We start from the raw sequence: 16,728 nt of genomic DNA on the forward strand, positions 1-16,728 counted from the left end.
ACGTGTATAAGCTGTCTACAAAACATAAATGAATTTCATGTATAGACTTGGGTCCCATCTCCAAGATATCTCATTCTGTATAGTATATACAAATATTCCAAAAGTTTTTTAAAATTCAAAATTCAAAACACGTCTGGTCCCAAGCATTTCAAATTAGGGAGGCTCAACCTATAGTGCTGTTGTTATTTGCTATCAAGTTAACGTCACCTTATGGCAACTTTATGAATGAGAGACCTCCAAGTCATCCTGGCCCAAAATAGACAGGCTTAAAAATCTGGCTTCCTTGCAATTTGGGGTGTGGCGTTTAGATGATGCACATTCCCAACCCATGAGGAAGCCATGCTGGGATTGCTCCTGGGCTGTCTAAGGTGCCCCAAACCCATCCCCAAAAGGGGTGGATCTGTTTCATTCCTTGCCACAGACCATTTGGGACTCTGGCAGGGGCCAGCATTGGGACCGTAGCGTGTGGTTGCCGTGGTCCCGTAGTGCTCTGCACTGGATTGGCCTTTGGCCTCTCCTTCCTGCCCATCTATTCTGCCAATGGCCTTACTGAGGTCTTGCAAACTCTGGGCTGTGGCTTCGTAGTATAAAACATGACAAAACTAGTGAGGGCTAGAAAGGAAGAGGGTATTTAAAAGTTCAATGAAAGGAATAAGAAATGAAAACGGAAGAAGGTATCAGCAAGCCAAATATTGGGGGAAATTGGAGCCTTAAAATGTTGTTGAGCATGCAAAGAACCAAAATAACAAATATATGTATAAAAAGAATTCTAAAGAGCAAAAAGTGAGTGTTAGCAAAATATTGCTTAACAATAAGAAATGTACTATAATAGTGGTTCCTAACTTTGGGTTCACATATGTTGTTGGACTATAATTCACACGGTTCCTGACCACTAACAATGCTGCATGGTGCTTCTGAGATCTGAAGTCCATTAACATCTGGTGATCCAAGCTTGGAAGCCACTGTACTAGAAGAACAAAGAGAAAAGGACAGAATCTACAACTGATGAAGAAAAAAAAATGGTTGCTAAAGTTATTAATAGATAAATTAATGTAAAGATATGGAGGGAAAAACTGATTTAAAATGAAAATCTAGGTGGTTTGTAATCTGGACATCCTGCTATTTAAAATGAATAGCAACCACAGGATATGTGTGTGCAAATAAGATTAAAATCATATCCTTGAGGGAAGGAGATATGGGCTTTAATGCTGTCCCATTGCCTGTGCATTTGTCCATCCCCCCTCCTTCTCTTTCCAACTGCAGGCAAAGTCATCTCAGGCCTTTGAATGTTAACTCTGTCTGATGCAGTTAACCAGGATGTGTTCTATTTTTACCACTTGAACAGCATGGTTTTTAATATAATTGTTCAGTTGTTTGAAATAAACTTTGGTATTACCTATGGTTTTAATTGCATTTTATTTTAATATATTGTGAGCTGTCTTGGGTTCTATACTATGAGGAAGGGAAGACATAAATAAAACAAAATAAAAAGTGCTTTACTAGAAAGAAAATATCAGTTTGGAATGGGCAACCTTAAATCAGAAATTATTGGACCAAAGTGTCACAATCTCCTTTAGTACCAGAATCCCAACTCAGTCCCACAGTCTTCCCACATCAAACCTCTCTTGCAAGGCTGCTATTAATAAATAGTAATAGAAAGGGAATATCACAGGAGATCCTGTCAAGTGCCAGCTAGCTACTACTGAAATCTAATGTAATGCCAGAAAATATAATGAAGAAGACAAAAAAGAAGGAGGAGAATTCATGGCACATATAAATCACTGAGTGATAATACTTTACCATATATTTCCCAAATATATTTTAAAACCCTCAATTTCATGCTCCATTCTTCGAGATAAAAAAGCACTTGATATTAGTATATGCATGAAATATATGTCCAAAAACAGGTTGACTATCTGGCAGCCACACAATGTACATGTAAAAACCATGTAAAAATTGTTCTCGTGTCCACCATACCATCAACTGCCATGTCAATATAGATGAAACAGCAAAGAACATAATAGATCCACTAAAGGACATTGGCTTGTGTAGATTTTCATCACAAAATAAATGTTAGTGTTTTTTTTTAAAGGACAGTAGATGGTCTCTAAACAGAAAACCTGGTAATGAATCTACTTTTTTCCAGTCAAAGCTCAGAATCCACATCTGACACAAAACAAAGCTCTTAACACCATTTACAACAGGCTCAAATTAATTGTGCACTGAACTGGGCCAGAATACTGAAATACTGAGGTCCAGTTAGGTGTATAGCCAAGGAAGTATATAATATGAGTAAGCATTTACTCTATGAAATAGTCAAAAAACACACAAAAAAAACCATTCGGATTCTGTTCAATGAAGTATTCCATTGAAATACAGCACAAAGCAACCAAATGAACCCAGCAGGGTTAGATTACTTTCTTTGTGCTATAAAAATATTACTGTGACATTTCATCTGGTCAACCATCTTAAAGGTTAATTCTGTTTCCTATAGCACATATTCCTTTAGATGAGCCATTCTGTGTAGTTCCTATTTACCTATTCCAAACAATCCTCAAACTGTTTCATTGCTCACTCTCTCACTGTTAAGAACATATTGACTTACTGCCTGCTCTGCTGTTTAATTCATTTATGCTGAGAGTCAGGCATGAAGACAGAATTTTAAATGTGACATTTGCAGGCTGCTGGGTCATTTGAAGCTCTGACAACACCAAGGGAGCTCCTGACATACAAACTGGTCCTGATTTCCAATCTTCCATGTTCTGAACACATCAGATATTCTTCCCGGAGGTGCAGATTTCAGCCTAAAGTTTTAAATTTCCTCTGGGTTTAACATCTTGCAGGAAAGGCCTGTACACTTGAAAGTTTTAAAATAAACCCTATGTTTCCTTTAAGCCAAAGCTGGCATTGCCTCCAGCAAGCAAATTCAACTGCAGGAAGCCACTTTGATTGACAAAGATATTTGGAAACAGACTTACAATAACAATTAATGCCCAGAGGATATTCCTAGCAACTTTGTCACTTGGTATACTTCCATTTTTCCTGTTGCTCTACCCTTGTTCAAAGGCAGCTGCATCTAATGGCCGCAGCTGTAGATAATGGACCATTTAAACAACAGCAGCAGCATCCTGCCTAGTATGCCAGCAGTTAAATGTGGTCACAATTAGGATGAAATACCTACACACAAAACCTTACTTTTTGTAGTGAGAACAACTGTGCCGAAAAGAAATTAGAACTGGTGATGTTAAAAACTGCTTGCACCTTACTGAGAATACTACTGGTTTCCCCTGTGAGCCTTCTGTGGATCTGTTCTCCCTGCTTTTTGGCACTACCTAGAGGCCTTCTCAAATAATTGTTCAGAAACCATGAATTCTTTTAGTTCAAGGTTCCAATTTTGGAATGTCTTCCCTAAAGATGATGCTGCCTTCTTTAGACCCTGTTCCATGCCAAGGCAAAATATTTTTATCTGTCTGGACCTTTTAGCTTGTATGGTGCCCCAGTGTGTCTCATAACTTTTATTTGCTGTCTTCTGTTGTGGTTGTCAGATGTTAGTATTTTAGTATTCTGTTATATTGCATTAGATTTTAAATAATTGATTACCTATCTATGTTGTACACCATCCTGGGATTGGACTTGACAAAGGGTGAGTATAAAGTGTTTTAAATAATAAATAAACCAGTCCTTTAGGTTTCCAACAGAGGCTGGGTTGAGCCTGGTTGGCTGATATTTGTGACAATCATTAATCTATCTCATTTCCTCCATCCAGCTGTGTAGGATATGGATATGCTGCCCCCTGTGGCATTCCGCTCTTGCTTTTTAATCTTGTTTTTTTTTTTTTTTTAATAGAGGCTGGCTTTGCTTAAATGAAATTTTTTAAAAAGCACCCAAATGCTGTGATCTAGCTTGGAATACATCTGGGTCAGGACTGAAAAACTCTCTTCCTCTCTAAAATATGGAACTAAAGATGCAAATGGTAGATTAACAAGGCAAATGAGCCATAGAATTAAGAACTACTGACATTATAGTCCATGCACTATGCAAAGCCAACTGTGCCTGGAAGGGAGTGGTGTCTCTTGAATAGCAACACTTACAAGAGACACAAAATGCTAGTTCTGCAAAATACTATTCCAGCAATTCCAAAAATGCTGCTCCTCCAGATGTTTTGGACTTTAGCTCCTAGAATTCCTGACTACTGGCCAAGTTGGTTGGACCTTCTGGGGGCTGAAGTCCAAACCACCTGAAGGGACAAAGTTTTGAAACCACTGTTCTGTGCCATGCCTCCCTATTCCTGTCCAGGTATGCCACAAACTCTGCCACTTCATAAATACCCACACGTTGACTCCTGATACAAACAGTTTACATGCTTGAGGTCAGAGACCAAATCTTCTTTTATCTTTGCTACAGTAACAAGATTGCTATGGTGCTTAACAACAGTGGAAACTCTAATCTGAATAACACAACATTGGCCTGTTACAGACAGCCAAAATAAAGCTGCTTCAAGTCACAGTGGAGGTATGGTGTTTCAATGATGCATGCGTCCTAAGAGTCCAGAAGTCGCACCAAAGCCACGCTCCAGCCCTAAGGACTGGAGCGTGGCTTTGGTGCGGCTTCTGGACTCTTAGGATGCATGCATCATTGAAACACCATACTTCCACTGTGACTCAAAGCAGCTTTATTTTGGCTGTCTGTAACAGGCCATTACTTCTGAAAGATCTTCCTGTCGTAATGCTTTCAGCAGTGTTGCAACCTAGACATACATGTTACCTTGTACTATTTCAGAATATAAATTACAACTATGTAAACCTTTATCAGGCAATAAAAGCTACCAGAAGTATTTTATTTCCAAGACTGAACTGCTTACTTATACTTTACACAAATATGAAAAAAAAGTTGTAAAAGAATACCTGGTGTATTATTTGTGCTACCGGAAGCTGTTCTGCATATTTCAATGGCTCTACTGCTATTTCCTCCTCCACATGCCTGAAAAAGAATAAAATTTAACAAGAAACTGAGAAAAAATTGGACAGGACAAAACCACACATCAGTATTATTTACCACTGGCCTTTAAATGTAGAAGTCCCCAACCAACCTTAAATCCTCACTTTTTTGCATTACAATATTTTTAAATGACTCATGTGCTCAATTATATGCCATCAACTTTGTGAGCTTTTATATCAGACAATGTTTTTAGTTCCTTACGCCAATAATACCTCTGTTAAACATGTTTAAAATACCAGCTTTTTCATTCTTTCTGTCTATGAAAAACTGCAGACACCAGGACTTCTGAATGGTTCAGATGTTTGGGGAAAGGTGATGAAAGAAATGGCATAAAAAGGTTTTATCATAAATTTATATTATTTACACACAAGCACACACTTATATGGCTGTATCTGAAATTCAAGGAGTTGTGTTTTGTGTTCCAATACTAAACACTATATCAAGAGTTTCTTTCTTCCAGAGAAGCTGTGCATATACACTCAAAATTGCCTTTTTACTAAGACTGCTGAAGAAGTGATCTAAGAGAGAACAAATGTATTAGAGATGTTTACTAGGTATGGCAATTAGAGAAAATAAGAAAAGATTGATTGGTAAACATGTCTGCCTTAAAATACCCTCAGGACTGAATTATTGGGATTGAACCACATGTGACTTTAATCACATGTTTAAAATTTCCTCTGTCTGGCTGCTATTATATTGAAGAAAAGACAGTTAAGACCTCCAGTCTGACACGTACTTTCAATCAGACCTCTGTGCTGGTTTTCTTCTGAAAGCAGCTACTAATGATGCTATTTTCTGCTAAGGATGCTATTTACAGTAATCAACTGTTTAATTAGCAAAAAGCAATCAGGAACTTTTCTGAGATAATAATAACAATAACAATAATAATATATTCCTGCTTTGCAGCTTAAAAGAATAATTCAATTAAAACCATACAAAAAGTGACCGTTAAAGTAAAACCAAGCTATTATATTATGAAAACAATAAAATAATAAAATGCAATTTAAAAAGATAAAAATTCTTCAAAACAGTTGTTAAAACATTATAGCATTCCCTAGCCCTTTCTTTTAGAACTTTGCATTAAAAGATGATTTTGCCCTGCCACTGCAAAATCAACAAGGATGGGGACATTTTGGTCCCCATGGGAAGGGTGTTCCAGAGTCTAGAGGCAACTATCAAGAAGGCTCCCTCTTGTGTCCCCATCATCCATGCTTGCAATGGTGGTGGGGTGGAGAAAAGGGCCTCTCCTGATGATCTCAAAGCCTGGGCCACTTCATAAAGGGAGATATGGTCTGCCAAACAGCTTGGGCCAGAACCATATAGGACTTTATAGTCATAACCAGCACTTTGAATCGTGCCTGGAAACAAACTGGCAGCCAGTGAAGCTCTATTATCTCTGTAACCTGCCTCTATTAACAGTCTGCTTGCAGCTCTTTGAATCACTGAAGTTTTTGAACGCTCTTCAAAGGCAGTCCCAACTTGAATGTGTCCAAACAGGATGTAACTAGGGGGCAGTACAGACGGCCGGCTAGGGCCCCGTCTGTGCTGCAGCATCCGCATGGCTGCGATGCAGCCCTCCAGTGCCTCTTCCGCCCACAGTCGTATGGGCACTTGGGTGCCCTTACGTCACGAGGCTGCACCCCGTGTGGACGGGGCCACAGCCTTGTGACATAACGGCACTGATACTAGGGCTTGGCGAATGTGGATACTGAGCCACATCGAGCCCTAGTATCAGCACAAACAGCCCGTGAGTACCAGGCCTAAGGCATATACCACTGTGGCCAGATCCAGCATTTCAAGGAATGTGTGCATTTGGCACACAAGCTTTAAAGGTGAGGATGTAGGTTTCCAAACAGGTTCTATGCCTGCTTTCTCTCCAAATAGAAGTAAGCAAGTTAAGCATTCTTTGAATAAAAATGCCTGATGACATGTCGAGTTTATCTACTGAAGAACTGAAGTATCTGAAACAAAAACATAAACCTCTCCATAACATAATAGCTCAAAAAAAGAAAAGGTCAGTTCATTCTCTTTCCTTCTTCAGCTGAAATGGTCAGGAACAATTCTAAATTGTAGAAACATTCTGAAAGTTTCTTCATTTTCTAAGAGACATGGCCTCTCAGATACAGGAGACAGGAAACACACACTTTGAATTCTTCCAAAATGTGGAGCATTTCTCTAGCCAGTCATTTACCACTCAAACTTCAATGCTTTGGGTGGTATTTTCATCTTTTCCTCATGCAGAGTCTTGAACATCCCTGCTTTCTCAGAAAAGAGACACCAAGGTATTTTCTTCATCAGGACCAGCTACAGATTTTATATGCAAAAGCCAACCAGGATTTAGGAATTGAAGTAATCAGAATAATATGACTAACCCACTGTGTGATTTGGGGGTAATAACTTTAGTCATTATAGAAATTCTTGCAATGCTGATTGGATGCCAACCATTATTGTCCTGCCAAAGTAAGAAGATCTGCATTTTGCTTAGTTATTTAGAAACAACAGCAGTGTAATTATGTAAATCAGTCATTCTCAACATGAGAATGGTGAATTTCCACAGCTGTAGGTAGTAGGGAAAAGTGGTAAAGATACAGTACATTCTGGACAACCAATATTTTAAGCCTAAAGTCAAACATCTCACACATTCTGTCTGACATAATTTTTGTAACCTCTGTAATTTCTATAATCTGAGAATATCTATAATTTCAGACATTCTGTCTGAAAGCTCATGATCTAACTGTTCAAAACATATGGTCAGTTTCACAGTGGTGGGGTAGGGGGACTGACACGCTATTACTATTACATCCTTACACCTAAGACAGGGTGGGAATTGTGTGGGTACCTCCACAGGCAGCATCCCCTAGCAAGCCTAAATACCTAATTTGCACCCACAACTGGCATTGTGAGAGGCACTGCAGCCATTTGGGTGCTGTCTTGTCACCATTTTGAAAGGAACTGCAGATATATTTTGGAATAGTACAAGGTTCTGGGGTGCCTGTGGGGTGAGGACATTTTTATCTGTTTTCACATACTTGAGCGGCTTCTTAGCTCCCTACTGGTAAATTTATAAATATTACCAATGCATTGGAAGTGATCTTGCCTCCAAGAGGAAGCCAAATTCAATAAGGCTTTCCACATAATGGCGTTTTACAGACCTCCGCTTTGCGGCGGTCTGCCGGCGCTGCTCTTTGCTCTGCGAGGGAGTCGCAGCATACAAACCGCGCGACTTCCTCGCGGAGCAAAAAAGAAGCTCCAAAATGGAGCTTCTTCCTGCGGCACCGTTATGACGTCACGAGGCGCCCATGGCACACCCGCGACGTCATAACCGCCGCGACCCGTCTGGACGCTGTGCGTCCAAGACGTAAACATGGCAGCGGCCATGTGGAACAGCCACTGCCATTTGTCACGGACTGAGTCCGTGATAGGGAAAGGGGCGTCTAGAAGAGACGCCCCTTTTTTAAAATGGGACGTCCTGAGGACGTCCGAAATGGCGGTCTATAACCCGCCAATGTTTCAATGCTTGAAAAAGTAGGCTGCACATAGCAAAAACCAAATAGAGCCCTGCAGTGATATCATTAAATTAACCTATGACACAGACCATTAGCAACTCATTTAATAAAAATACCCAAACATCACAACTGAATTGTGGTTTGCTCCAACATTTGAACTGAAGTAATCCATTCAAAAGATAAATCCAGTTTTAGTCATGTTAGTGCGACACAACACAGAAAAATGTAACAAAGAATAGTTAAACTTCCCCTTTCTAACACGCATATTTAAAATGAAGAAAATTAAGAAAAGGGAGACATTGATTTATAGCCTTAGAAGTATTTACAAATGAAAAATTAAGATTATGATTAGGAAGGGGGGCACATTCTTACAAGACAGTGATATGGGCTAACCTCCTATGTTTAAGATCAAGGAAAGCTCTTCAGACAACTCGAACTAAGTTTAAAAGGAGGTACAGATATTCAGATTAATTCCTACCAGCAGCTGGATTTGCAAGACCAAAACATCTGGTTGTATATAAGGGATATAATACTGTGCCATTTAACTGAAAGAAACCATCTTTTTGTTCCTTTCAGAGTCATATGCTTACTTATTATCAGGAAGAGGCCAACAATGTCTGCCATTATATCCAATTACACCCAATTACAGGGTCTTAAGATCATTTCAATGCCACAATTGGATGTACCTCAGTCTTGGAGACCTGCTATATCCTTACAACAATAATGCTGCTCTCACAACATACTGCGTCCATTTGCTAAAGTAATTTGAAAATAACCAGAACATCTAGATGAAAGCCACAATCCTCTCACAAGGCAGATGTACAAATCATTAATATGTATATGGTGGAGATCAAAGAGAAGCCTCCCCATCCCCAGTATGCACTATCCCAAGGCAGGGAAACTTTGGATCACTACATACTGTTAGACTCTAACTCCCACCATTCCTAGCTAGCATTGTCAATCGGCAACAATGGTGGAAATTGTAGTCTGACATTTAGTAGGTCACCACTACCCTTGCTGTTGTTGTGTGCCTTCAAGTCATTTCCAGCTTATGGTGACCTTTAGGTGCATCTATCATTGAGTTTTCCTGGCAAGATTTGTTCAGAGGGGAATTGCCATCATTTTCCTCTGAGGATGAGAGAATGTGACTTGCTCAAGATCACCCCGTGAGTTTCCATAGTTGAGCTCTGCCCTTTTCATTTAAATAAGATGGATGTACTCTAAAATGCTGACTCTGTTGATTGCAAGATCGACAGGTTGGCAGTTTGAGGCCTGGGTGATGCATGATGGAGTGAGCTCCTATCACTAGTCCCAGCTTCTGCCAACCTAGCAGTTCGATAACATGCAAATGCAAGTAGATAAATAGATACCACTTCTCACTTCTCAGTGGAAAGGTAACAGCATTCAGTGGAGTCATGCTGGCCACATGACCACCAGAGCAGTCCTTGGACAACGCTGGCTCTTCGGCTTAGAAACAGAGATAAATACTGCCCCCTACAGTTGGTTATGACTAGACATTTATGTCAAAGGACTACCTTTACCTTTACTCTTAAAATGGCCAGGGCTGCATCCACACTGCAAAATTAATCCAGTTTGACACTACTTTAACTGCCATGGCTGAATGCAATGAAATTATGGGAAATTGTAGTTCTGTGAAATATTTAGTCTTCTCTATTAAAGAGCTCTGGTATCACAACAAACTACAATTCCCAGAATACCATAGCACTGAGCCATGGCAGTTAAAGTAGTATCAAACTGGATTATTTCTGCAGTGTGGATGTAGTCCTTTGGCAAACTCCAATGCACAACTCTCAAAGGAGTTATAGGTACAATTAGAAATGTTGCAATAGCAATCTACTGTATATGAATGAAACATGAGCACAAACTGTTGCAATAGCAGAACAACAGTTTCTGCTTATGTTTCATTCATATAGATTGGTAAGACTATAAAGATAAAACTTTTCTACCTGATCATGCCTGATCCTAAGGGGTCATTCAGATGTCTTTTTTTTTTAGCGAGATTATGCAAATAAGCCAACAATTCTGGATTTGTTATTCACTCTATTTTTTATGAGAACCATATCTATTCACATTTCCCCATGTTCTGTTGCTCACATGTGCTTGCCAGCCCTGCACCTCCCCCCAGGGTGCTGGTGGCATTCCGTATGCCAAACTGTCCCCAACCAGGCATCCCTGGAGCTACTGGATGCCAAGAGATGGTGGGGGATGGAGAAACGAGAGAGGGATAGTCCTCCTGTCCCACCACAAGAATGGAAAGAAATCCATGTGTCTTAGTCCTGCTTCAAATGGAGGTTGTTTTAGAATTCTCCCTGGCCTGAAGACTGAAATGGAAGACACAGCCTAGAAAAGGAGGGTGTCTGGTCACCTTGATCCCAGCCTAAGAGGAAGGGGTCAAGGGAAAAGTTGGAGTCAGCTAGGGAATGGTCCCAAGCAGCAGGGAGGGCTGAAGGGGGGATAAGGGGGGGGGGGGTCAAGGCTTTTTCTTTCAACGACCAAGGACATTGGCGGCTCTCTTGGGGGGGTCCTTGGCAGTGGGCATGGATGGTGGGTCACAGCTCCTGGTCTGCCCCTTATAAAGGCAGATGCAAACTGCCCCCCCCCCAAAATGCTATTGCTGCTGCCACCAAGGGATGGTGAACATCTGGTGTGCATCCCCCACCCCACCCCTAATAACACCCCAAGGGTTTCCTCCTAGAAAGGAAGGAGCGTGAGAGAAAAAGAGACAAGATCACCCTGAAGTTTGTATCTTTGGATGCCGCACTTCTGTCCCAGTTCTGCCTCTTGCTGCAATTGAGACTCCTCTAACCCTGGAGGGAGTCCTTTAGCCTCCCATCCTCAGCCCTTGACCCCAAGGCTGCCTGCCTCCCTTCCGGGCAAAAGCCTTTGTCAGGGTCTCCATGCTGCGCTTCTATTCCAGAATTGCTCCCCTTTCTATTAGTTATCCTGCATTAAGTGGGCTTTTTGGCAACCCCTTCCAAAACTGAACTGGGTGCATTCGGGATGCATATGAACAATGGCTATTCAAGCCGGATTGATCCTTGGTTATTTTCACCATCTGAATAGCCCCTAAAATGACTACTAGTCAATAGGGGATCAGTTACCCAAGAACAGGAGATATGTACATTCCTTTTTTAAATCCCGTATTTTCACTCACTGTGCTTGGGGAGAATATGCAAAACAATCTCTCAAATAATGTTCCTGTGATCTTTAAAAGGTTTTCTCTACAAACTAGGAGTGGCGGATGGGGGAGAATCACAACTCATTCTGAAAATTGCACTTGGCTGCAGTTGCCTGCAACACATAAAATTGCTATAAACTGAAACATAATGGGAAAATTTTCTTTCTTTCTTTCTTTCTTTCAATTTACTTTGTAGAATTGCCAGCATTCGGGAGCATAGCCCATTTCCCCTTCTCCCTGCGTTGTCAATCACTTTTTACCTGCTGGCAATATAATCCTTATTAAGATGTGGAAGTGGGGGGATATTTATTTTTAAAAAGTTTCAGTTTCAAAACAGAGCCATATTTATAAAGAACTGTATCAGAATGAAGATTTTAATCAAGCTTTTAAACAGTACGATAAGAGCACTTCATGTATTCATTAGATGCAGCTATTACTGTTCATATCTTTGCTCATCATCATGAAACTTAGCTAGTCAATTCAATTTCAACATGAACTAATACATACGACTGCCTTGGAGAAAAACAAAATGCATTCTAATGTGAGGTCCACAGAAACTTATTTAAATTTTTGTTGTCATTCTCGTAGCACAAGTACCTGCAACACTGCATTGATTAGTGACCGTTTTATTCTGCTTTCTAGCTCACAAGACTTCCAATTCAGAGAAGCATCTGTTGCCTAAAAACTGCATGAAAGACATGTCCGTGAATCTTGAAAGAGAGCCACAACCCAAACATTCATTGTGCTGTTTGAAAACACACTAGAGGTTCATTTCAGCGTAACAAATGCTCACTAATAACCAAGGGACCCACAGAGAGTTTATGAAATTTAAGGACTCCAAGTGACTGGATGAACCATTAAAGCTGTTCATTTGGGCACGTATAACTGATTTTAATTATTTAGGATCTACACTCATCCATATCTTAGTGAATAATCTGCATAGCATTTTGTCAAATTAATGCTTGTTTACTTTAAGCTTCTGCAAAAACAATATAAAGCCTTAATGAATTATTAGTAGCAGAAGTTGTTATCAGCTTTCTGCAACTATTAGATTTTGCCTGAGGATTGCTACTTTCTAGTTTGCTATTTAAATTACATTGGTAAAGAAGGGAATTAGTTTTTAAACAATGTCTATTGCTTCCCCCACCCCCACCCCCGGAAATATGCTTCCCCTTCTCAGCTCATGACTGTTGGGCTCCATTTTTCCCTGACTTACAAGGAATTTACAGCTAATATCATTCTTTACAGAATGTGTGTAATGCAAGATGAAGAAAATGAGTTTTTACATAAAGTCAAGCATCTCTGGAAATTCGAGAATACGAAACCCCCCTTTTGCATTATAACAGAAGGTAACCACTGGTAAATAGGCATTGTCTGATGCATTTTGACACTTTATTGTCAAAATTAGAAGTGTTAACCTATTAAGGGATTTCCAGTTGATTTAACTGTCTTAATTTAAACAAAATGCCTTTGACACAACTTCTGATTCTATGGCTATTTTTATATGGCTGTTATTTTGCTAGTGCAAGATCTATCTGGAGAAAAAGTGGAGGGATGGACTGTGAATTTATAAGTCTAGTTTCAGATTTGGGAATAATTGTTATCATTTGAATGGCAAAACAAGATTGCTCATTACATTGGGGGAGGACTGTAAGCAGGTAACCTGTGCAGTGTTCAGATGATTATGGGTAACTTAAAGGCTCCAGCTCTCCCTTGTAATGGTTTCTTGTATACAAACTGGTCTTGGGCTGGATGTTCTTTCAAATATTAACATCTGCAGAATCATATTCTCAGACAGCCCTTCAAACAGTAGTCTTTCCTCGTAAAAGTAGAACACTGAGTAACCAAGTAACAAACTGTATTTAGAGGGGTAGGACTGCAAACTATGGCTTAGGCTAATGATACGAGTCAGAAACACTGATACACAAGTCATATATTACCATCTTTTCAGTACTAAGAGAAGATCTTTTCATTTTCTCAGGCATTTCAAGAACTGTTTTAGCGCTTCTACACCTTTAGACCTGTTCCTGTTTCACATGCTGACATGTTTTATTCTCTTCTGCCAGTTCCATATTGGTTTTAGGTTCTGCTTCAGTCATTGTTTTATTATATTATTATGATTTTATAATAATTGTTGGTTTGAATGGCTTCAGTTCTAATCATTATAATGAAACATAGAGAACCTTTGATTGTTTAAAAAGCAATAAGCAAACAACAAAATATAGTAATAAACCACATTTTGCTCCAAAAATTAAAAAGAAAGAGATGTAAAGGCCAGTGGATCTTTCAAGACACAAGGAGACACATCAAATACATGGCACAATTTACTCACAGCTATTTAGTCATGATTAAGCTTTTAGGAATGTTAATGTGAGCACTGATCCCATGTGTCAAAAGCAGACTAAAGCACATATTTCCAATGGATTACGTAGGCCAATAAATAAGATTTTCCAAAACAGAGACTGACTTCCTGTTGGTTAGTTTCAACTATAATAGCCCTATTCAATCAATTGTTGAACAGTGAGTTAACAAGTAGGTAAATCCCAATGAATTAATAAATCAACTCTAATCAAGACTAACAAAAGAAGATAGGCCAGAATCTGTCATATTATAATCAGTTTTTATATATCCTATTTGTTTGGCTATAATGGAAAACTGCTCTCTCCAGTAAAACACAGGGAAGACTGTTAAAGTGATATAGTTGTAGGTGAAATGAGATTGTTTATGACAAGATTCAGAGTTTTCAGAGTATATAGGGAAAGGGAATATTGAAATTATTACTTTAATAAATCAACTCATGCCACTTTCTCACCTATTATAAATAACAACAGAATGACAGCACTAAATAATAAAAGGCCATCAGGTTTTCCCATAAAGCAAAAACTAAAAACTGACCACCAATAAACATACAGAGAATGAGGAATTAGGCTTTAATGTATTGCTATAAATACATGTAAAGTAAAGAACTAGGTGTTAAGATTACAAAAATAAACATAAATTCTTAGCTCTGAAAAATGCATATTGAGAAAAGTCAGTCAAAGACACTTACCAATCTCCATTCTCATCCATATCAAAAGATGTATTAAGTTTTAAATACAATCTGCTTGTTAACTTTACTCATGACAAAACTAAGAGGAACATTCCATCATAAAAATTACGTTTAACAGATATTTGAAAATCAGTGTACTTCACAGGAAAAGAAGGTGTTCAACAATGATAAATAAAAAAAGACCCATATTGGAAAAATCACAATTGCTCCCAAGGTGGTTAAGAATTTGAAATTTGAAATCTGCTGCATCTATGTGGGATGATTATTTTAGCCTCTTTCTGGCACTGTAGAATGACAAACAGGACAGCTGGCAGCTTACCTCAGGTGACCTTGGATCACTATCTAGTAGAATGCTAATGTGAATGTTCTGCAGATCATTATGGAGGAGCCTGAAAGTCATATCTTAATGGGCAAACAATTAATGCATATTCAAAAAGGAAGAGAGACTGGAGGTATGGTTGATATGATTTTATATATATATATATATATATATATAGAGAGAGAGAGAGAGAGAGAGAGAGAGGCAGGCTTTTCAGGAATCCATAAATACAGCCAAGCATACCAATTGCTGTTTGTAGGATGGTGTGCAATAAACCATTCTCCAAACACTCATCAAGACTGGCCCTGAAGGGTGTTTAAAATCACTTCAATATAAACAGGTAGACACTCTTTGCATACTAATTTTTAGGGGGGAAATGGATATAAAGGAAAATAAATTCTGTTAGAGTATAAGTAATATAATGTATCTGTCCACCATCTGAAAACATGTAGTGAGACCCTCCAGGTTGTCCTTTGTCTTTGAAGTTACCTTTGTGTGGAGATCAGATAGGGCTCCTTCTGGTGTGGCACCCACTCAGTTCTTGTGTTCCTGCCCTAAAGACTTTCATTCATGAATAATGCATAATGTTTTGTTAACTTCTCTAGCAAGCCTTAGTTCATTTTGAGCTTTAGCTTTTCTCTGACAAAAGAACTGACTAAAGAGCTGACCTTTCATTAGGTTAATGGACCTTGTCCTGAATTTGCAAGCATCAAAAGATTAAATCAGATAGCAGGGTGTCAAAAAGCAGGGGCTTCCTGTACTGGTTTTGTCTATGGAAGGAATTTGGAGATGTTCTACTTCTGCATTCGTAGGTTATGTTACTCAATGTGTTTTGTCCTCCTCTTAGTCAATAGAGTTACTGTTACAAACTATTTGTGTGCTGAATGCTGATCTGAAGTCAGAAATCCACAAGGTTTGGAAAGTGAGGGAATGCCCTCCTCCAAAATCTACTGAAAGAGAAAGCATTACATTTTGACTGTGTCCTTTTATTTTTCTGTAATCTGCTTCTGCTCCCTTCCTTTGCTATAATGGGAAGAGGGTGGTATAAACACTTCCCCCACAAAGCTTTTTAAAAAGATGTTTGACAGGATGGGATTTATCTATTGGCTTACTCTCTCACTTTTCTTCAAAAGTGGGATTCAAGTTAGTCTCTAGTCTAGTAGTATGAAATAACAATTACAATTAAAACACAAATCGAGAGCATGGATGACTAAGGAACTTTCAACTGAGCTAAGTTTTAAACGGAATATGTATAGGAAATGGAAAAATGAGGAAATCACCAAAGAGAAATTCAAACAAATAGCAAGCACATGTAGGGGTAAAGTCAGAAAAACTAAAGCACAGAATGAACTAAGGCTTGCTAGAGAGGTTAAGAACAATAAAAAGGGCTTTTTTGATATGTCCGCAGCAAAAGAAAGAAGAAGGAAATGGCAGGGCCACTGCGTGGAGAAGATGGCAAAATGTTAATAGTGGACAGAGAAAAGGCCGAATTACTCACAGAAAAGGCAAAGGATGCTCAACCTGAGGAAAATGGAACAGAGGACAGGATTGGGGAAATTCAGCACAGAAGTAAAGAGATAGCACAAGAATACCAGGATAATCTAAATGAATGTAAGCTTCCAGGACCTGATGAACTACATCCAAGAGTATTAAAAGA

At 39.1% G+C, this 16,728-nt stretch overlaps 1 protein-coding gene across 3 annotated transcripts in view; it reads right to left on the reverse strand.

The window, feature by feature from the left end:
• Window positions 1-16,728, reverse strand: part of LOC149316436 (GPI-anchor transamidase-like) — a 170,913-nt gene that overhangs the window by 70,800 nt on the left and 83,385 nt on the right. For all 3 annotated transcript variants that reach the window (XM_089515469.1, XM_089515468.1, XM_089515470.1), the window contains exon 10: window positions 4,905-4,980. In XM_089515469.1, the coding sequence (XP_089371595.1) occupies window positions 4,905-4,980 (76 nt within the window). The remainder of the gene's footprint in view (window positions 1-4,904; window positions 4,981-16,728) is intronic.

The sequence above is a fragment of the Sceloporus occidentalis genome, unplaced genomic scaffold, assembly GCF_023333645.1.
Source record: "Sceloporus occidentalis isolate IW3139 unplaced genomic scaffold, rSceOcc1.0.p SCAF_3, whole genome shotgun sequence".
NCBI lineage: Eukaryota > Metazoa > Chordata > Lepidosauria > Squamata > Phrynosomatidae > Sceloporus > Sceloporus occidentalis.